Source organism: Miniopterus schreibersii, assembly GCF_964146895.1.
Source record: "Miniopterus schreibersii genome assembly, chromosome: 18".
Lineage (NCBI taxonomy): Eukaryota > Metazoa > Chordata > Mammalia > Chiroptera > Miniopteridae > Miniopterus > Miniopterus schreibersii.
In genome coordinates this window covers 31,550,904-31,572,567 of record NC_138121.1, presented here as the reverse complement: position 1 = coordinate 31,572,567, position 21,664 = coordinate 31,550,904, and the positions used below count along the sequence as shown (strand labels likewise).

Sequence of the window (21,664 nt, the reverse complement as noted above, 5' to 3'; positions counted from 1 at the left end):
AATGGGAGGGACAGTCAGGCTTGGCTTTAAAAAAATCCCCTTGGCTGTCATGTGCTGGGTGGACCAGAGTGGGGAGATAGGCTGGGAGTCCAGGGGAGCCTGGAATAGGGAATCCCCCCCAGGACTGGGCCAGGGGAAAGAGGGAGGGACATGGGACTGCTAGGCTGGATGGGAAGGAGATGCTCAGGGCAAGGCCTAGGGTTCCAGCTTGAAGAGGGAACAGTGGGGTCAATCCTGAGATAGGGATCCAGGAGGAAATGCAGTTTGGGGAAGATACTGAGGCCAGCGTGTAACCTGGTGAGTATGAAGGCCCAGGGGCTGTCCAGGAGGAGGAGTCTAGGACACCATGGGGCCCCAGCCTTGGGGCAAAGAGGAGAGGCTGAGGCAGGGGCAGGAGAGGAAACAGCCCATGGGGGTGGGTGAGAAGTATGCAAAGAAGACAATCAGGGACCAGGAAGGCCAGCCACCCAAACAAGTCCTGAAGCCCTGGGTTGAGGCGGTAAGAAGGGCTAACTGTAGGGAGCAGCTGACAGCTCTGGGGCAGACACCAGCCTCTTCTCTGTGGTCACCTCAGAGCCCTAGGGGGAGGGAAGCCTCTCACTGCAGAGAGCCTACTGCACAAGCGCAAACGTGGCAGGAAGCCACTGTGCCTAGGGCTCCTGCCCAAATCGCCAGAGCTGGTGCTCCAAGGTCGCGTGGCAGTCACGTGGTGATCACTGTTGGAGCCCAAAGGTAGGTGCTAAGCCTGCTGGACCCCGGTCTGGGCCCCAGAACCCTCTTAGAGCTTACTGGGTCCTCAGCTCTCCACCAGCCCCTGCTCCTGGCCTGCTGACCCTGTCCTCAGGCCGCCCCTTTCCTCCTCACCCCTCCTGCTGTCCTCGCTGCCCCTCAGCTGTCTAGGCAGATGGGGAGAACCCTGCTGGGGAGACGGGGCTCTTCCTCTCAGCGCTGCTGGGCCCCAGCTCTGCTGGCCTTTGGGGCGACCCAAGCCGGTGAGCGAACAGGTGGTGAAGCCCCACACTCCCAGGGCCCTGAGCCTGAGCCCCAGAGAGCCAGGGCTTTCTTTCCCAGAGGCTTCTCTCCCTCACGACCCCTCCCATTCCCTGATGACCCTCCTGCCCCCGGTGACCCCTCTTGTCCTCTCACTTAACCCCCTCTTGTCCTCCGTGACTATTCCCATTGTCCTGGTCCTCCCATGCTCACATCCTCCTCCCATCCTCTCCAAGACCCCACTGTGTCCCCAGCTATCCCTCCTGTCCCGACACCCACCTCCCACGTTCCCAGTGACGCCTTTCCCGCGCAGTGCTCCCACCCTGCCACCTCTTGCCTCTGTCTCGTCTTTCCTAAGCCGTTCCCGCTCTCCTTGTTCTGCTGCAGCTGCTGCCTTGATGGCGGCGCAGCTGTACTCGCAGATGCCTTCTCGGGCCGCAGCCTGGTGGCGCTGCACCTGCTGCAGGTGGGGAGTGACCAGTGTCTGCATGACCAGCAGCGTCACACTCCTTGGGACTGGCAGAGCAGGGTGGTGCCAAGCAGAGCCAAGAGGTAAACATCGGCCACCTTCACCCTACCTCCCCCCACATGCCCCTCCTCCAGGTGCTGGAGCTGTTCCAACAATGCTGTGCCCACATATCAGCACTAGGGCACTGCTGGGAGTTGGCACTCACTGCATCCCTGGGCCAACTGCAGGCCTGCTCTGGACATAGCCTATGTGGCTCCCTGTCCTTGCTACAGCTGGTGCAGGCAGACAGGTAACTGTCCACACTGTGAAGCCCACCCACCCACCGCTCCCAGCTACCCCAGACTTACCCTCAGATTGGTCCTCTACCCCAAGGTAGTAAGGCCAGAGCAGATCAGGGAGCACCCCAAATCCCAGCCTTCAGGTTCAGCCAGGTAAGCTGGAGAGGTTGGGGAGCAGGAAGCACCCCTGTCCTCTTCATGCCTCATAGCTCTGTTCCCTTCCCCAGCTGAGCAGCCTGAGGCCACTGGGGCTGGTAGCAGGCATAGCCCTCTGGACCCCAAGGAGCTGCTGCCAGCCTAAATCAGGGGAGCCCTACTGTACCCACGAGAGCAGCTCTCACACACTATGGTCAAGTGAGAGACAGCCCCTCTCACCCCTGCCTGGCTGTCCAGCAGGGAGCTCTGGGAGAGTCCAGATCTCTGCTCCCCTCGCTGGGAAAACCCCTTTGTCTCAGATGTAGGCTCTCTCCCCTCCCCACCTCCAGCCTCCTGTGGAGGGGCCATCAGTCACCCTGTGGCAGCCTAAGGCTCCTGATCCTCAGCACTGCAGGTATGCCACCTCACCCTTCTCCCCAGGCCAGCCTGGTCTCCTGCCTGCCCCCAACTCAAGTATTTATACACAGAAGACCAGGGAGTGTGGCAATGGCCATGGCTACAGTCTTCACCTTGGATCAACACCTGGCATGGAGCCCTCTTACTGAAGTGACCCCCACCACTGAATAGTGAGCACCCAGTTCTGTGTGTTGTGTCTCGTAGGCTGCAGAGAGGAGGTGGGTGTACCACGAACAGGGTGCAAACTGGGTGCTGGCTCTCTGGCAGCCAGGCTGCTTCTCTCCTGACAGTCGCTGGTATAGATCAGCAGCCCCTGGCACATGGTGATCTGTGCCCAGGGGCGGCCTCTACCCCATGCAGATTGGGGCCCCTTTGTGAGTGGCTTGCTTTCCTCCCACCGAGCACCCTGTGCCACCTCGACCTGCTGCTGCTGAGGCACCAAGCCCCTCAGCAGACCTGTTGGGGCTGCACCTTCTCTTCCATACCATGTGGCTGGGCTCCCTGCATGTGGTTCTGCACCCCCAGAGACCGCCGAGAGGCAGCCCTGCCCTGTGCCAGGCCTGCTGCCCACCCACCTGCTGCTGCAGGGACTGGAGGCCCTGTTGCTTCTGCAGGCCCCTTGGCATGTCATGGCCTCTCGGCTTGCAGGCTGTGCAGCTGGTGCGGCCAGGCCTGGCCCAAGCAGGCAGCCTGGAGCATGGGTGCCCACTGCACCAGTGCTGGCTGCAGCCCAGGTGAGTACCTGTCTACCTGCCTGCCCAGTGTCTCTGTCTAGTGACCAATAGCTTAGCAGGCCCTTCAGCCTCCGCAGGTCTCAGCAGGACTACCCCTGGGGAAGCTTAGGCCCAAGGCTGCCCCCACCTCCCAAACTGTACCCATGGCTGCCACTTGAGCTCATCGGCGGTGATTGCCTGCCACCACCTCAGATCTCTACAGCTTCTGCATCCTAACCCAGGAGGTCTTCACTGGTCAGTGACCCTGCACCCTCCCCTATTGAGTTACCCTGCCTGTCTGGTTCCTCTAATCATGCTTCCTCACAGGAGAGCTGCCCTGGGCTGGAAAAGAGGGGCCTGAGGTAAAGGCTAAACTGGAGGCAGGCAAGAGAACCTGGCCTCAGAACCCCCCATGCCAGCCCCCTGCAAGGCCTTGGTTCGGGCTGGGCTGAGCCAAGAGCCTGCTGACCGCTGGGCAGCCTGCAGAATACCTGACACCTGCTGTGGGAGGCCATGGCCCAAGTACAAGGGCAGGTTGGCAGGGGTGGGCAGTAGCCAGGGAACCTTAGGCAGGGCTCATGTCTCCATAGGCAGCTTCCTTTCCACAGGACTTGGCTCTTTAGCTCTCCAGTGGGTTGGACCACACTGTGCCCTGCACCCCACGGTTCCCCCCCAGGTGAGAGGCAAGGAGGGGTGGCAGCAGGTGCTGGGCACAGCTCAGCTGTACTGCCCCAATTCCAACCAACTGGTTTGTACCCCTAGTGACACTGTACTATGAGGTGGCTCCCAGAGGCAAGACTACACCCAGGCCTGTGCCCCCTGTGATGTCCCAAGGTCCCTCCCCATTCCGGGTAGGAGCCAGGGCAGAGATGTGGGAAATCAAGGGAGCTGTGGGGCCACCCATGCCAACTCCCTGCCATCGCTCTCTGCAGGCCCTGGAGACCCCTGAGGTCACAGGCCACAGCAGAGTCCAGAGGGGCTCAGCCTGGGACGCAGGCAGGAGCTTGACTCTAAGCAGCAACCAGGCCACAGCCCCACAGTCAGGGTCAGCCTGCACCACTGCCTGGAACCTGGCTCAACAGTGTGGATATCCCCAAAGCCCTGTGTGACCATTCAATCCCTAACTTGTGACCCCTCCCCCCAGTTGTCACCAACCCCAGTTTCCCTGGCTGCCTCTCCTTTGAAAAGGGACCCCTTCCTGGGACTCCCAACTGTCCCCTCACTGACCTGTGAGCCCTGACCAACCTTGCTTCCCTCAGGGCTCTGCCCTGCTCTCCAGCCTTCAGGACTCAGCCTTCCTGCTTGGGGAGCCAGGACTCTGTGGTGCAGCTTGAGAGGAAGCTCTCGGCTAAAATCCCAGTTCCGCAGGGGCTTTGGCAGCACGGGACTGCCCTGCTGGACTCCCAGCCCTGGGAGCCCACCCCCTGCCTGCTGACCCACAGGGAGGCTTCCCATACCCTGGAGGCTGCTGGCAGAGGCCACCAGGGCAGGTGAAGCAGAAGACCCTGCGACCATGCCTTGCTTCCCTCACCCGACGCCCACCCCCAGGCCTACTCTGAGCTCCATGGCTACTGGGTGGCAGCTCCAGTCTTTTTCCCTACAGGTGGCCAGCCCTGAGTGGAGAGGAGGTCCCTTCTCCAGCCTGCAGAAGTGAGAAATGGGCCCTGGTGGGAGGGCCCCTTCCTCATACCTGGGTAACCCTCAGGCCATCCTTACCCCACTGCTCCACAGGATGGATCTGCTGGAGATTATAGCAGAGCTTCAAGTTGGCATCCAAACTCAGACAGGCCCAGCTTCAACCCCACTTCTGACAGATTCTTAGGACATCCATGGCCCCCTCTGCAGTTAATGCCCCTAAGAGCCTCTCAGGAGGGACTCTCCATTCAGTGCCCGCAGAAGTGAAATGATAAAACAGCCCATTGCCTCTTTGTTCACGGAGCGTAGTCCCAGCATGGCACGAGCAGCCACATTTTCACCATTTTTATTCATTAATTTTGTCAGATGGTTTAGTGGGGCATGTGGGAGATGGGCAGGAGCTGTCCCCCCACCCCTGTGCACAGGTGAGGACATGCTGGGGGCTCCTGGAAGGAGAGGGAGGACAGTGTCAGCCTAGCCCTCAGGTTTGTGTGAGAGCCCCGGTGGAGGTTGATGGGGGGATGGGTGGGCTCTTCAGCCTGGGGTAGGGAAACCATACAGGTTAGGGACCCACATCAGAAGCAAGTTACAAAGTTAGAAACCTGGGATAGGGGTCGGGAGCTCAAGAAAATACAAAACAAGGGATCAGGTTGGGCCAAGATCAATGAGGCAGAAGGGAAGGGAGAAATGTCTCAGCTCTGGCTCAGCAGTAGCTCCGGGTCTGGCCCTCAGAGTGGAGCGACCAGCTGGGAGTGGGGTAAGGGGGTGGGGGACCAGCCCCCTCCCTTCCTTGGCCCCCATTCCTATACAAGGACCCTCGGTGGAGCTCACCTCCCCGCCCATAGACTGGTGGGGCTGCCCTATAGAACAGGAGAGGCTCAGGAGGGCCCCAGGGCCCAGGCACCCTGTGAGGGGTGTGGGGTTCCCAGGAGGCCCTCTGTTTCTGGGGGAGGCGGGGAGCTGCAGGGCCAGGATCTGAACGGCTATGAGGATGGGCAGGAGGGGAAGAGGAGCTGGAAGAGGTGGATGAGGGGCCCCTGGGACCTAAGGCTAGGTTGACATAGAGGGGCTCGGGCCGAGTGGGGCACCGGGCAGGGTGCCGAAGGGCTGAATAGCCCAGGTGGTTATGGGGAAAGCAGGAGGGGGGCGGGTAGCTGAGTAGGAAGTTGGGAGACCTGTGGAGCGGTGGTGACTGACCGAGCAGGCCGTAAGAGGCGTGGAGCCTGTCTGGGGGCATGGAGTGAAAGGGGCTCCAGGACTGGGTGGGGCCAGAGTAAGGGGCCCCCTCCCCAGGCTCAATCTCATAGTACAGGTTCTCTCCCCTGTCAAGTGGTGCAGGGGGACCCAGGGGGCTCCTCCAGACTGGGGTTGGGGAGCTGGGCTGGAAAGATGAGGATGCCAGTGGGTACAAGCCTGGTTTGGGGACCCCAAGAAAGGGTGGCACGCACTCCTGGGGAGCCGAGGAGAAACAGCTGGGCGTTCTCACAGAAGAAAGAACCTGTGAGGAGACAGAACATGGGAACTGGGCGGGGGTCCCTGGCACATCCCTGAAGGCCCCACCCATCCTGAGCTGGGCACTGACCTGGGCAGAGCCTCTGCGTCCCCTCCTTGAGATCCCCATGGGCCGCTGGCTCCTCACCAGGCTCCCAACACTTTGTTGCCTTGGCAGGGAGGGTGGGGGCCCTGGAGCCCAGACACCAGGGTGGGCTAGGGAGGGGGGGCGTGGCCCACTCCCTGAGGTCCCTAGGGGCTCACTGCCCACCTCCAGGGACAGTGAGCAGTAGAAAGGGGAGTGGGGAGCAGACGGGGTGCTCCCATGTTCCTGTTGGCTCTGTCTCTGGGCCACCTGCTGAGCCCGCTCAGCCAGGGCCAGGGCCATGAGGCGTGCTGGGTTCTTGGGGGGTGGAGGTGGGGCCCCCCCAGGGCGCAGGAGGGACAGGGGTGGGGGCAGCAGCGGTGAATCCGTGACAGGCCCTACACAGAGAGGAATGGGAAGGGTGTCAGCCAGGTCTTGGTGCAGCCTCAGGGTGTGTTTGGGTGTTGGATGGGTTAAGTAGGACTCACCACGCTGCCCTTGGGCTTCCCGGGGACCAGGTGGTGTCAGGTTGCTGCAGACCTCCTGTTGGCAGGTGTCACTCAGCTGGGCCTCAGCTCCATGTGGCAGCAGGGGGATGAGATGGGGGCCCAGGCCAGGGCTGGGGCTGAGTGCTGTTGTTTGGGTGACCGAGGCAGGTTTTCCCCCAGCCCCCAGCAGCTCCAGGACAGCAGGTGGCACTGATACAGCCAAGGGCTCTGAGATGTCCAGGGCAGCGGATGAGGCAGGGCTGGTGGGCCCACGGGACGAAAGGGCCTCAGGGGTTGCCCTGGGTGGGAAGGCAGAAGCAGGGGCTGGGGGTGCCGGGCTGGCAGGAGGTGCAGGGTCCCCTGGGGTAGGGCTGCTGCAGCGAAAGGTAAGGGGATCAAAGTCGAGTCCTCGGAGCCCCTCCAGGCAGTGGGGTGGGCTGAAGTCCAGATCATCACCGTCATCTAGCCAGGCAGAGGTTCGGTGAGAGGGGGAACCGGAGAGTGGCCTGAGCCCAGCTGCTGAGGAGGAGGAGGGTGAGGAGGAAGAGGAGGAGGCAGACTCGGAGGATGACAGGCTCTCGCAGGAGCCAGCAGGTGCTGGGCCCACGGGGAAAGCGTCGCTGCTGGAGTGGGGTCGCCGCAGCCTGTTCAGCCTCTGGAGGCCTGGAAGGGTGGGGGGTGGGAGGCAGTTAGGGGTCAGGACTCAAAACTTTACACACCCATACATCAATGAGAACAGGGCAGGCAGCCCAGGAAGCTGGGGAAGCAACAGGCAGAGGCACTCCCCTGGACAGGGCCGCAACGGCTGTGAATCCGGGGAGAGCTGCTCAGACTCACCGTGACAAAGGAAATTAATGGCAAGTCCCTGAGGGGAACCATCCCAGACCCAAAGGCCAGAATAAAGTCTGACAACCCCACGGGCTGTGGGCACGAGACCAATAGGATCCTAAACAAGGCTGCTGGGAGCACAGGCTGGGGCGACCACGCTGGGAAACAACTGGGCCTTTTCTTGTTCAGTTGAACACGAGTGTACCCTAGAGTATGCACCTGCACAGGATAAAACCTTAAAAATGAGGCTGGTGACCATGGAATCTAGAGGATGCCTCTGGTGGGGAGGCAGCAGGCAGGAGAGGGGAGGAGCTTGCAGGTAAGGCAGGGGGCTCTTTTAGTTCTGGCCAGTGGGTACATGGGTGTTCATCATATTGTTTACATTTTTTTCCAAAGGAATGAGTCAGACTGTTTGAAAGGACCCCGTATGGACCAATGATCACAGTGTGTCATGAACCGAGAGTGATGCTTTATCCAGTTCATAATATGCAATGTCCAAATTAAAACTAAAAAACCCCAAGACCCCCCAAATTGAAGGACAGCATTTGGAGGCCAACTCGGGGCCTCAGTTCCTCCCAGCTCCACCCAGCACAGGCCAGGCCACCCTGAGCTCACCAGCCCCGCTGGCCTGCGATGACAGAGACTCCTCGCTCTTGGCAGATCTCAGTGTGACTGTGTCAGGTCGGCTGCCTGCAAGGAGAGTAGCAGGGTCTCAGGGGCGCTCCAGAGTGCCTCTCCCACCACCATGATGACCGCCCGACCTCTGACCTGAAGGCTGCGGTGGGGCGCGCGTGCCCCCCAGCCAGGGAAGAGGCTTCTTTCGGGGGATGCTAGGGCCCCGGCCCAGTGCAAAGAAAGTCTTCCAGCTGCTACCCCCTGGCTTCCGCTGTTTCTCGCCTCTCTCCCCTTTCCTCCTGGGGTTCAGGTGAGACACAGGAGGCAGTCTGAGTAGCTGGGACCTCGAGGCTAGCCCCTCCTCTCCCAGGCATCCCACGCACCTTTCCACAGGTGAAGCTGAGGCCTTGGGAGCTGTGGATTCAGTGGGTGTCCCCAGTCGGCCTTGGGTGCGAGCCTGGGCTTCCTCCAGCGTCAGCAGGCGGGTGGAGGGGCCACTGCCCGCAAGGGACTTGGGCCTGGGGAGGAGGCAGCGGCCTGGGGGGTTGGGAAAGTGGGCAGCTATCAGCCCAGGGGACATTCAAGGCCACAGGCAAAGCCAAGCGCTACTGCCCAAGCCCCGACCCCAAAGCGTGCCCCCCAACCCCGGGCTGGCAAGGCAGGGGACTAGAGAGGACCAGGCGGGAATGGGCGGGCAGCAGGCAGGTGAGCAGAAATGAGGCAGAACCAGCTGATGAGGCAGCTCCCAGCAGCCAGCGAAGGCAGTGGCTCTGGCTTCAGTTACCTCGGGCCAGAGGGCCCTCCGATGTGCTGAATCCTGATTGGGCTGGGGTCCGGGGCAGGGTGGGGAGTCTGGGTGGGGCCTGGGCAGGGTCAAGTCTGGGGACCTCCCACCTCCTCCCAGGTGGACCCCTGGCGCCTAGCACCCCCAGGAGCTACAGGGGGTGAAGGAAGAACGATGTCCAGGCCAAGAAGTGGGGATCCTGAGCGTAGGAGCTGAAATGAGAAGGGTGGGGAGGGGAGGGAGAGGCCGGGGCGGGGTCCTCAAGGAGCCAGGAGGGAGGTCCAGCTTCAGTGGGTAGGGACAGGGCTGGGAGCCCACCTACCCTCCCACTGCAGCCCTGACAATAAGGCAGTAGCCAGGACATCAGGAGATGGGACGAGCATACCTGCAGGGTCGAGGCCAGCAGAAGTGAAGGTGTCACTGAACAGGACATCCACGTGGGTGAGCAGGAATTCCACCACCACCGACTGCACCCGCACCTCCCGGAAGGCTGCTGCCCCACCCAGCCCCACTGACTCCAGCTCCATGGACCTGAATGGGAAGAGGGAGAGGGAGGTCAGGTGCCCTGAGCCACAGCGGGGGTGGGGGGTGTTTAGGTAGAAAGCCCAAGGAAGCAATGACCATCATTCAACACCTCTGACTTCATCAAACTGATCACATCTAGAATTGGATTCACAACCTTTCCCCAAACCTGCTCCCTCATCACCTTCCCCATCTCAATCAACGCAGTTCTTCAGTGGTTCAGGCAAGATACCTTGGAACTGTCCTTGGCTTCTCTCTTTCCCTTACACCCACATCCAATCTGCTCCACCCACAAAATCTGTCCAGAATCTAAACTCTTCTCCCCCTCCACTGCCCCATCCTGGCCCAGCCCCCATCCTCTCCCTCCTGAACATCACAGCCACCTCCTCCCTGGTCTCCTGCTCCCATCCCCACCCCCACAGTCTGCTTCTCATGCACAGCTGGAGGGAGCTGTGAGCACCTGAGTCATATCAGGGCCCTCCTGGCTCAGAGTCCTCTCCTGGCTGCACCTCACTCCTGGTGAAAAGCAAAGTCCTCATGTGACAGAACCCATAAGTAACTCCTTCTTTCTCTGGTCTCCCCATCACCTAGCTGACCTCATCATCTCCCCCTCAACCCCTTAGTCACTCACTCACTCAGCTCCAGCCACAATGGCTTCCCTACCGTTCCTCCTGACCTAGCCCCAGGACCTTTGCACTTACTGTTCCTGTTGCCTAGTTTGCTATTCCCCAGAAATCCACATGGCTCCATCTCTCACCTACAGATCTTGACTCATATGTTACCTTCGCAGTGGAGCCTTCCTCATCCACCTTGTTAAAAACTGTAAACCATCTCTATTCCGGGTCTGTCTTTGTTTCTTCCCCCCCTAGTTCTTACACTCACCATCTGATGGACCACCTATTTTATTTAGGACAGAGAGCTTGCCTATCTCATTCACCATCAAGTCCTCTGGGGCATACTGTGCTGCTGGCTACAGAAGACTTTTTACTGAAGCCTTCCCTGACACTGCACATTCCAAAATGCCACGGCTGTGCATGCCCTTCCTCGCTTCATCATCTTTCTCCTTGCCACTCATACCATCAGACCACGCTCTGTATTTTCTTCTTGCCAGTTCATTGTCCATCTCCCCCAGAGAATGTGAGCCCAGGAGCGCAGGGCCTTGCTCACTACTCTGTCCCCAGTGCTGAGAATAGGAGCTGGCACACTGAAGATACTTAATAAATATATGTTAAATGAAACGAACAAGAGAACCAAAGTTGGGTAGGGGAGACTTGGGGCTCAGCCCATGGGAAGGAGCTGTGAGTGACAAGCTGGTGAGCTGCCAGCTTACCGTAGCAGGTTGGGCGCCCAGACAATGGCCAGGTTGCGGGCATGCATGCTGGTGTTGGCACTGTGTCTTGCCATGCGGGCCAAGTGCCTCAGCAGGTACTCCAGGGTCCTGAGGATGGGAGTGAAGGGGGACACCTGAGCCTCAACTCCCTTGTGAGCCACCAAAGCCCCTCCCTACCCTTCCTGGTTTACCTATAATGTGGCGGGGGCAGCTGCTGGATCACATCGTGGACACGCACCAGGCGTTCCTCCTCCCCAGGCACTGACATGGCCTCCTGAGATTATGCACAGGCATGATGGGGGCTGGGCCCGATGCACATCAGCACCCTCCAACCTCACCATCTCCTTTACTCACACTGAACTTCCCGTAGAGCTGATATGTGAGCAGGGGGTTGGGCAGCTCTCGGAAGTAGAGCTTGCAGAGAGAAGACACACTGTGGATGTCCTGTAGGAAGGTGGGGCCAGACAGCTCAGGGATCCTCTCACTGTCAAACTCATGCCTGAGGCCACCAGGTCAAAGAGGAGAAAGACTCTGTCAGAGCTGGCCTACCTGGCGGTGCGCCCCGCACCCCCGCACTGTCCACAGATGGATGCAACCCTCTTCCTGCACTGTGCTCTTCAAAGGCAGACTTACTTCGTCTGCAATACCCCTGTGTGCTCCGTTTCACAGAGGGCAACACTGGGGCTCAGGTGGGAGGTGTCCCTGCCTGTAGCTACCCAAGACTATCCGATTCCAGAGCACGACCAACTTATGCCCTTCTCCTGGCTTCAAGAGGTCACTGGAAAATTGGCTGAAATCCTGGTAGCCCCTGCTCACAACTGTCTGGTGCTGTCCCACTGCTCGAGGCTGAAAGCTCAATGCACGTGAACTTGTGCCGCGTCTCTCACACCCCCGGCTCCATACCCTCACTTCCTGGCCTCGGGTCAGTGTCTACACTGTGCCTCACTGCTTGCCACCTCTTAGACTGTCTGCGTGCTGTCTCCCCTCAGTTCAGAACCCGCCAGTGTAAAAGCCAAAATCCAAACAGTTGTCAAAAGGCCCTGCACACTCTGCCCCTAATTACCTCTCAGACATCATCTCCTGCTACCTTCCCTTTTGGACTGGCTGTTCCCTCCACCGTGAATGCTTTTCCCGGGATATCCACAGGGCTGGCTCACTCTCTCCCATCCTCCAAAAGGAGCTCTCCCCCAGGAGGTCTTCTCTGCCCACCTTATTTAAAACTGCGCTATCCTCCCCAGATTTATTACGATGATCCCCCTTAGCCCCAATCTCGTTTTCCATAGCACTTGTCACCTACTAGTAAGCTCTCTCATTTCCTTGTTTTTCTCTGCCTCTGGCCTGTGAGGCCCACGAGGGTGGGAGTCTCTGGTTGTCTCATGGACCACTGTGTCCCCATGCCTAGTGCTTGGCATGTAGCAAGTACTCAATGAAGGTGATTTCTCTACTTCCAGTATTTATCCTACTCTCACCTTTCAGGCCTCAGCTGGGGCGTCACTTCCTCAAAGAAGCCCTCCCTGCCTCCAGTCCTGATCCAACCCATTAGATGCCCTCTCAACTCCCGAGAATTCTGTCCCCAGCACATGGCATAGGTCCTAGACTAGAGACAATGCTCAGTAAATGTTTGTTGGGGGGGGGGGGAGTGGAGGGAAGGGGTCGGTGGAGGGCCCTCACCGTAGCCTCTGGATATTGGATGACACACCCGAGAGCCGGTAGATTCCATCCACCACCCCATGGGCCTCGATAAACTCAGAGCAGCAGCGAAGCACCTGGGGCACTGGGAGAAAGCAGTGGGGTCAGGGCTGGGCGGCTCAGATCCTGCGTGGGAGGGGTGGGTGAGGCAGGTGGGCCCGGGCCTCAGGACCTCACCATCCTGGCCTGAGTTGCTGAGGTGCTCTCCGAGGTCGCAGCCAAACACTCTCTGCCGTAGGATACCCCGCTGTCGCAGCCGCTGCCGAGAAGGGCGGGAGCGCATGAAGGTGCGCAAGAGGCCAGCCAGCTTCCCACGTGGCCGGGGCACAGCTGTGAGGGCAAAGGGAAGCCACACGGGGTCAGCGCAGTTACTAGTCTGGTGGGAGGGGGGCAGGGGCCTGGCCTCTTGCTTCCATTACCTGAGGTCAAAGAGGAGACACCCTGGGGAGCCGGAACACCACACAGGGGACCATCGGCATCTGTGGGGCAAATGATGGGTGGACAGGATGGATGGCAGGCAAAGGCTGCAGAAAGGACTCCCCACTTTGCCCCTGGAACTTACCCCCCTTGAGTCCTGGACAGGGCCGCTCTGTGAATAGCTCCACACACTCACTCGGGAAGAAACCGACCTGAGCAGGGTTCAGGGTCAGTGCCTGGGCCACCCCAGCTAGCACGGTGCCCTAGCCCCACCAGTCTACCCCAACCCAGGCTCACCTGGAAGCCTCGCTTGCCCCGCCACCAGCTCCGATCCTCTGTGGGTGGCATGTCGATCACCGAGACAATGTCTCCCACCTAAGAGTGGGCAGACGAGATGAGGGAGGGTCAGAAGTGGCCGGGAAGTGGGGAGTCTCACTGGAGTCTGCCCCCTCCCAAAGCCTCACCTCGAAGGACAGCTCGTCTGGTGCCTGGGCTGTGTACCGTTTCACCACGTGGGCAGCAGCCACCGCAGGGATATTGAGGGAGGCCTCCTCGCTGAGGAGCAGTCGTCTGCCATGGTTGTCCAGCTGAGGTGGAGGTTAGATGTGGCAGAGAGAGGCCAGAAGGTAATAAATAATTAAGGCAGAGAAGGCTCTTCCATGTCCAGTGGAGGCCACCACTTGCTCCCTATCTAAGAGCCCCAATCACTCAGGGCTATTGGTCAAACACCTAAATTCATGACCCATCAAAAACAAGGCCTCTTTCTTCCCCTCACATGTCCCAGGACTCCTCTGCCCTGAAACCCACCTGACACACCCCTGAGCCCTCACCCTCCATAGCAGATACTGCACATCTGCTATCTAAAAAGCTACTGGTTGCCCAGCCGGTATGGCTCAGTGTTTGAGCACCTGCTATCCAAAAAGCTACTGGTTGCCCAGCCGGTGTGGCTCAGTGTTTGAGCACCTGCTATCCAAAAAGCTACTGGTTGCCTAGCCAGTGTGGCTCAGTGGTTGAACATCTGCTATCCAAAAAACTGCTGATTGCCCAGCCGGTGTGGCTCAGTGGTTGAGCATCAGGCGGTGAACCAAGAGGTCACCAGTTGGATTCCTGGTCAGGGCACATGGCCGGGGTTATGGGCTTGATCCCCACTACGGGACATGCAGGAGGCAGCAGTTTCTATCTCTCTATCCCTCTCCCTTCCTCTCTCTCTAAAAATTAATAAAAAACACATTTAAAACAAACCAAAAATTTTTGAAAGTGCAAATTTGAGCACTCAACCTTTTAAAAAATAAATAAATAAAAAGCTGCTGGTTTAAGCGACTCTTAGCCAGGTGTTCTGTGAGTTACAGCCAGAAAACTATTTCTGATATACCTTGAAATTCTCACGTCCCCACAGCCCAACACCTGCTAAATCACACACACACACACACACACACACACATACACTCATTCTCTCTCACAGACATACACCCAGACACTGAAACGCCAGTGCCTCCTCCTGTGCCCACACACACTGCCAGGCTGGTTCTCACTCCGCAGACACCCTCACTCACTCCCAACTCTAAGCCCTGCTGCCCAGGCCCACCTCCATCCAGGTGAGCACAGGCCCACAGTTGAGGTTGCTGTCCACCAGTCCTGACAGGGTCTCCAGGTATTGCAGCAGCAGCGGCACCAGCATCTGTGGTCAGGTTGTCAGGGTGGGCTCTTGTGAGGAGACCCCGAGAGAGCCCATTGACTACTATACTGCCTTAGCTTGCCTCTAAGCAGGAGAGAAGTTCAGCCTCAATGCATGGGTGCCACTCCACTGTTAAGTACTAAAATATTGTTGTATTAGTTTGGTAAACAGGCTACACCGAGCTCTTGTGTGCTTCCATTGGTCTGGCCACATTGACCCTCCCATGGGACCCCCTAGAACTCCCCATGATGCTAAAACTAAACCTCCAGAACCCTGCTACTGTCCTAGGGCCTCTCCATTCTGATTGGTTGGGACTCGGGTCATGCCCATGTTTAAATATTTATCAATCCCTCCTGCCTTGATGGTTTCACACATCAATGATGAGGACCACCATGGCTGAGGCAGGGGCGGGATAGCAGTTTACCTGGGCAGCCCTGTCACCTTCTGGGGGTGGGGGAAGCTCTGGGAGGCAGGAAAATCTCCGATCAAATATGCACCGGTGCAGGTGGGCATCCAGGGAGCGGAAGTCATCGTAACTGCGAAGAACTGGCCAAGAACGGCCCTGTGGGAGAGGAGAGACAAAAAGGCGCGGTGGTCCCAGTTCATTGAGCTGAGGACCATGGCAACCAGTCTGACAGCCTAGATGAGAGGCAGGGGTGGCCTTACCTGACAGGTCACCTGCACCCCAAACACCAGCTCGTTCTCCCCAGAGTAGCTAGAGCCATCACGCTCTGGAGACAGTAGGAGCTGTAGAGGGAAAGAAAGGCCCAGGAGAAGGCATCACTTTTGTTCCAGCCTTAACCTCTCCAGGTTGGCACTATCTAGGGATGGGGCTGTGTTTCCCAAGGGCAGGGCCTGGTGATGTTTCAATCAGAGTATAGGGGCCTGGCACAGAGCATACACCTAACAAAAAGTTGTTGCTGCCCAGTGGCTGTGGCTCAGCGGTTTATCATCGACCTAGGATCCAGGAGATCTTGGTTCGATTCCCGGTCAGGGCACATGCCTGGGTTGCAGGCTCGATCCCCAGTAGAGGGGTTGCAGGGGGCAGCCGATCAATGACTCTCTCAACATTGATGTTTCTCTCTCTCTCTCCCTCTCCCTTCCTCTCTCTGAAATCAATAAAGATATGTTTTAAAAAGTTGTTGCCGAAGGAATAAAGGAACGAATGAATGATGAACAGCTCTCCCCCCCCCCCCCCCCCCCCCGCAACTCCTGCCACTGACTGCTCGGATGGGTGGAGCAGCCAGTCCCAGAGACAGGTCTCAGGGGTAGGGTGGCTGACATTGCTTCATGGTTGGGTGGGCTCTCATCTTTCCACCTGAGTGCAAACCCTCATACCTGAATGTGGCCAAAGTCAACATTCTCATAGTGGAAATGGGCACAGTCAGCCAGCCGGGGAAAGGGACCTCGAGGAGCCGAGAGCCTGGGGGACAAGTGACACATTATTAGTGGCTCCTGTGCTTGGCCCTCTCCTAAGCTGAGCCTCTCCCTCACCTCTCACCTCTTCCCAGGCTTCCCCTTCACACTGGGCCCCCCAGTCGGGGGAAGAGGCTGCACTGAGCCGTCCCCTGGGCCATCCAGGCTGTCAGTGCTGCGAGCCTGTAGAGCAGAAAGAAGAATCAGAGGTCCCCGGAGATGGGAGCAGGAAGACAACAGGAGCATTGTTATCTGCCAACGTGAGTCTAGAGGCCTGAATCACTCCATACACTGCCCTGAGCGTGAGTAGCAGGGTAGGTCAGGGGGAGGTGCAGGCCGGGTCAGGGTAGGCCTTCATCTTCCTGTGTGGTCAGGGGTGGGAGGCTGGAGGAGCAGGGGCCAAGGGCAAGGCAGTGAGAGCATGCTGGTACCATCTCTCTGGCTTTAAACTCTTCCTGTAGCCCCTGTAGAGGATAGTCATCTTCCAACTGTGCCTCTGCACACCTCGTTGCTGTCTGGACAACTACAGCTCCCATTTTGTCAGTCTCCCTGCTTCCAACCTCTCCCCTTCTACCAGCAGTTTCACAGCAAGCACCAGTATAATTTTCACACAACACAAATCTGCCTCTGTCTCTCCATAGATCATGAATCTTCAATGGCTCCCTGTTGTCTTCAAGATAATTCTCTGGCTTCTGTTTACCTCTCCACCCTTATCTCTTCCCATTGCCTCCACTCTCAGAGCTCTCAAATTTCTAAGAGTCCAACAAAAGCACCATCTTCTCATTTCCTTCTAGGCCTTTGCAAAGGCTGTTCCCTCTGCATGGAACTCTCATTATTTCACTAGGCTCACTCTTCCTCACCCTTCAGGTCTCAACTCTCCAAGTTTCCTCCTCTTGGAAGTTCAGGCTGTATCAGTCACCTCTTCTGGACTCTTCCATCCCCTGGGGTTCCCCCATCCTAGGCTTGATGACTCTGCCTGGGCTTCCCCCACCATAGCCCTGAGCGCTCTGAGACGTCACTATCTGGTGACAAGTCCATCTCCCCCAGTGACCTTCCAGGATCAGAGCCTGGGGCTAAGCACCCCAGCTCCCCAGCGTTGCCCAGCATAGAGGTGGGCACAGAATTGGTTCACCTCACAGGCAAGGTTGTGCCTGATTCCTCACCGGGTCCCAATACCCAGTGTCAGCCCAGCTGCCAGCAGGGACCGGGTAAAATCCGAAGAATAAATTAACCAGCTGCCAGATGGGTACTCCTCAGGCTGGGCTCTAGCTTCCTTCTAGTTCATCCTTGGGTCTCACCCTGGGACCTGTCCCTCTCCAACCCATGAAACTCCCCAGGCAGGATGGGGTCTGACTGCCTGGAGCATGGGCGCGGGGAGGGCTCAGTGAATGTCTGCCAAGCGAGCGAGTGAGGGCGTGGACGCAGGGGCAGGGGCAGCCCGTGGGAGGGGCACGGGGCCGGACGGAGAGGACCCGAGGATCGCCCGGCCGGAGGCTGGTCAGGAGTACGGGGAGGGGAGCAGCCGGAGAGGCCGAGGCAAAGGTTCGGGTGATGGGAGCAGAGGAGCGTTGGCGGAGAGGGGCTGGGATGGGGCGAGCGTCACGAGAGAGAAGAAAAGGGTTAGCGGCGGATGGAGCTGCGTGGGGGTGGGGCTCGGCAACGAGAAAGGGGCTGGTGGTAGGAGAGGGCGCGGGCCAGTCCTGCGAGGGGCGGAGGCTGCGATGGGGTCCGCGGAGAGGCTGCGGAACGGGGACTGGCGAGGACCCAGGAGCTCCAGCAGGCCCCTGCGGGGGCCACCTCGGGGATGCCGGGTCCCCCCTGGACCAGCCCCTCCTCCCCCCGAGTCGAAGCCTCCCGCCACAGTCACCCCACCCGGGGCGTGGAAGGAGATGCGCGAGAGGGCGGGGCCGGGCTAGGGGCTGGGGACCCAGACCCGGCCCGGGGACCAGAGGACCCGAGACGGGGGGGGGGGGGGGGGGGGATGCGCAGGCCTGGGGCTCGGGCGGGGCCGGGGGCGGGGCGCGCGGGGCGGGGCCGTGCATGGACAGACTGCCGCGCGGGCGGACTGACGGCCGCGTGGGCCCCTCACCACCATGGTCGCGTGGCCTCCTCAGGCGCTGGCGGCGCCAGACCCCTCGGTCGTCGTCTTCGTCGCCGATGCCGCCGCCATGGCGACACAAAGGGGAGGGCGCGAGCCGCGCGCGGGCGGCTGCAGGCTCCGCCTCTAACCGCTGCCAGGAGCTCGCGCTCTGCCCCACGGGGGCGGGACCGTGGGTAGGACGCCCCACCCACCCGGCGGCCTCTCATTGGCTTCGGCTTGAGTACCATTCCCGGCTGGAGCTCTTCGGCCCCGCCCGAGAAGTTTGACAGCGCCACGCCCGCGATTGCTCCCGCCGCCTGTCACTCCCCTCGGGAGACGCCCCTCCCCGGGTTCTGGCAGCTTCGCTGCTCTTAGCGCACCCTCAGCCGCCGCTCGCGCGGCTCTCCCACGGGCTCGGGGCTTTTCTCCATCCCCAAGCAGCTTTCCAAAGTTCAGTCCTCTAAGCCCCACCTTGTCAGTCTAGACCCAACCGTGTTCACAAAATACTGAGGACATGGGCCGTGGACAGTTTCTGCTGGCCCAGATGCCCTGCCTGGGACATAATCCTGGGCACTCTGCAGCTTGGCCCTGCCCACTGGATATTTCCCTTGCCTTCTCTACTGCTTATTACAGGCTGGCATCCAGCCTTGAATCCTTTTTCCTAGGAATAAGTTTAGCCCAAAATGCCAGAACATGGCCATCCTTCCGTAAAGCCAATCCCAATCGTTCCTGCTGCTCACTGTACCGGGTTCAGGAAACACTAACAATGCTCTTTCCAAGAAACCTCTCTCATTGTTCGTGCCCTCAACAAGGTTCTCACCTAAGAAGGTACATCCTTGACCCATCTACTCATTCATTCAAAAACTCCCATCACTTATCTAATTTGTGGACACACCAGTAAACAAAACTGGAAAATATACCCTGCCCACATGAAACTCAAAAGCTAGTGGGAGAAAACCATGAACAAAATAAATATTTAAAAATACAGAATATTAGGAGGTGGTAAGTTCTACAGGTAAAAGATAAGCAGGGATTGGGGAAAGGGAGCGCTGGGGGAGGGGCCAACTTACAGTTACTTCAATTTATTAAATTTGCAGACCTCGCTCCCATCACAGATACCTCCCATGTGATGTTCCCACTACCTGGAGTAGTCCTCTCTCCCCACTCAACCTCTGGTGGCTCCAAATTCTTTGACATTTCTCTCATGAAAAGGTAGAGTGTGCATCCCTCCCCCCCCACTTTGAATCTGAGCAGAATTGTGACAACTTCAACTCATAGAGAATGTGACTTCCAAGGCTAGGTTGTAAGATGCATTGCAGCTGCCTCCTTGTCTACTGGAGTGACTAGCTCTAGGCTTGTTGAGCATGTGAGAAATGTGATTATCCTGAGGTAGTTATGTTTGTTGTTGCTGTGTGTGTGTTTTTAGTGTTGGCAGAGCCAGCTGAGGCTTTATTTTTGGGGGTGGGGGGAAACTCACTTGATTTGGCTTTTAGTTGGGGGTATGGGAAAGAGGTGGTCCCCCACCCACCCCAAGAGTGAGCTAAGAACTGGGGCTGAGCCTCAGGCAGGTCTCCTGGGCCTGCCATTCCCCTCCACAGCTCCTTTCCCACAGGCTTGGAGGACAGGGGGAACCACAGTAGTCATTCACTTGGGCAAGACATCAGATGACTCAGACACCAGCATCCATCAAGGATCTCAATCTTCTTAATGACCACCATCTTGGAGGAGCTGATGCGGCTGAAGGAGCCAGAGCTCCTGCCAGAGCCCAAGTTGGCCTGGAAGCCCAGACCATAGCTGAGGTGCCCATAAGATGGGCTCAGCACACCTGAGTAGCTGCTGGTGGTCTTGGTGTGGATACTCATGTTCTACATCCCAGAATCCAGCCAGTTCTCCTCGCCCTCAAGCAGCTTTCCGTAGGTGGCGATCTCCACGTCCAGGACCAGCTTGATGTTCATGAGTTCCTGGTACTGACGCAGCTGCCAGGCCATGTCCTGCCTGACGTTTTACAGAGCACCTTCTAGCTGAGCCACCTTGGCCTGAGCATCCTTGATAGCCAGCTCCCCACAGGGCTCAGCATCAGCAGTGGTGGCCTCCAGGAAAGCTCTCTGGCCTTTAAACCCTCCATCTCAGCCTGATGTTCCGGTTTTGGTTCATCTCAGCTGATGTTCTGGTTTTGGTTCATCTCAGAAGTCTGTATTCATGTGATGTAGGTCATCCCCATGCTTCCCAGCCAACGTCTGTAGCTCCTAATACTTCATCTGGTACATGGTCTCAGTGTCAGCCTGGCTTCAGTTGGCAATCTCCTTGTATTGGGCCTTGACCTCGGTGATGATGCCATTCAGGTCCAGGGAATGGTTGTTGTCTGTGGACAGAACCACGGATGTGTTGGAGATCTGGGACTGCAGTTCACAAATCTCCCCTTCATACTGCCTGTAGAATCAATCTCATCAGTCAACCTTCCAGGCGGGACTCCAGCTCTACCTTTGTTCATGTAAGTTTCAGCCACATCCTTGTGGCAAATTCATTCTCCATCTCTGAATGCTTGTTGATCTCATCCATGTACTGATTCTTCAAGTCCTCCACCACTCCCTGCATGTTGCCAAATTCTGCCCCCAGCCTCACTTTCTCCTGGGCCAGTGTGTCCAGCTGCCGCCAAAGATTGTTGATATAGCTCTTGAGCATGTTGTCCCTGTTACTTTGAGTCACCTGCTGCTGCTGCAGGAGGTTCCATTTGGTCTCCAGAACCTTATTTTGCTGTTCCAGGCTCAGCACCTTATCGATGAAGGAAGCAAATTTGTTGCTGTGGGTCTTGATAGTCTCCTCTTTTTGGTTGCACATGGCCTGGATGTTAGGGTCCACCTCCAGCTTCAGGGGGCTCAGCAGGCTCTGGTTCACTTGGAGAGCTGTGATGCTCCCTACTCCCAACCCTGCCGAACCCCCCAGCCAGACTCTTGTTGGTGCCCAGGCCACCCCAGTAGCTGCTGCCCACCTGAAAAAAGGACAAGGAGCTGGGTGCCAGGGCCACTTGGGTACAAGTGGCTGCTGAAGGCCCAGGGGCCCAAGGTGGACACCTTTTAGGTCTTCTGGGTCACCCTTGTGGATATGGTGGAGGCTGGAGTGGAGGCAAAGAGGCTAAACCAGACAGAGATTTGAGAAAGAGCCAAAAAGCGGCTTCTTTTGTTTGGTTTTGGGGTTTTTTTTGAGGCAGTCATGTTTTGAGGAAGCCCAAGCCACATGGAAATCATGTGTAGGTACTATAGCCCATAGTTCCAGCTCATCATCTGAGACCTGGTGCCAGATTGTTTTATGTCACTAAGCTTTGGGAGTGGTTTGTAACCCAGCAATAGTAATTGAAATGGCACTTTGTCAACTAGTTAATTTCTACCTGTCTCAGTTTAAATGTAACTTCTTCAGGAATCCTTTTAGGCCCTACTCACCCTGCAGCTAGATCAGGTTCTTCTACTATAAACATCTTTTATTTATTCTTATATCTAAACTTCTGTTTTCTTCTTGTGGGTTTAATTTAAATTTGTGGTTTGTTCAAAAAGGCTAAAAACAAATATTTATCATGTCTCTGACGTACAGAAGCTACTTTTTATAGAAATCT

The 21,664-nt window shown here is 57.9% G+C and overlaps 1 protein-coding gene and 1 pseudogene across 5 annotated transcripts; both read right to left on the bottom strand.

The window, feature by feature from the left end:
- Nucleotides 1-4,933: 4,933 nt before the first annotated feature.
- On the bottom strand, nt 4,934-18,194 carry ARHGAP33 (Rho GTPase activating protein 33). Of its 4 annotated transcripts, XM_081118011.1 has the most exons (22): nt 18,067-18,194; nt 16,063-16,160; nt 15,900-15,984; nt 15,228-15,308; nt 14,986-15,123; nt 14,472-14,564; nt 13,351-13,473; nt 13,184-13,261; nt 13,032-13,098; nt 12,889-12,948; nt 12,647-12,799; nt 12,452-12,554; nt 11,135-11,279; nt 10,972-11,054; nt 10,781-10,888; nt 9,314-9,459; nt 8,528-8,681; nt 8,298-8,443; nt 8,145-8,219; nt 6,702-7,364; nt 6,220-6,611; nt 4,934-6,135 (listed from the first exon to the last, which is right to left on the bottom strand). In XM_081118011.1, the coding sequence occupies exons 1-22, from the start codon at nt 18,070-18,072 to the stop codon at nt 5,341-5,343; spliced, it is 3,792 nt and encodes a 1,263-aa protein (XP_080974137.1). In that variant the 5' UTR covers nt 18,073-18,194; the 3' UTR covers nt 4,934-5,340. The 4 variants fall into 4 exon arrangements, with proteins under 4 accessions (XP_080974137.1, XP_080974135.1, XP_080974138.1 ...); XM_081118009.1 differs by having other exon boundaries at nt 4,934-6,611; XM_081118012.1 differs by lacking the exon at nt 18,067-18,194 and adding an exon at nt 17,141-17,204 and having other exon boundaries at nt 4,934-6,611.
- A 1,507-nt stretch (nt 18,195-19,701) lies between these two features.
- Nucleotides 19,702-21,529, bottom strand: LOC308548064 (keratin, type II cytoskeletal 8 pseudogene; annotated as a pseudogene). Its single transcript has 2 exons — nt 21,495-21,529; nt 19,702-21,046 (listed from the first exon to the last, which is right to left on the bottom strand). The product of its transcript is annotated as a keratin, type II cytoskeletal 8 pseudogene (transcript).
- Nucleotides 21,530-21,664: the final 135 nt, after the last annotated feature.

What these genes read in the sequence shown, in the direction of transcription:
- ARHGAP33 (XM_081118009.1), bottom strand. An exon ending in CTGTCCAGGACTCAAGGGGG is followed by an intron (nt 12,949 to 13,031) that starts GTAAGTTCCAGG and finishes TTTGCCCCACAG; the next exon opens with ATGCCGATGGTCCCCTGTGT. An exon ending in ATCGCAGGCCAGCGGGGCTG is followed by an intron (nt 7,365 to 8,144) that starts GTGAGCTCAGGG and finishes CCACCCTTCCAG; the next exon opens with GCCTCCAGAGGCTGAACAGG.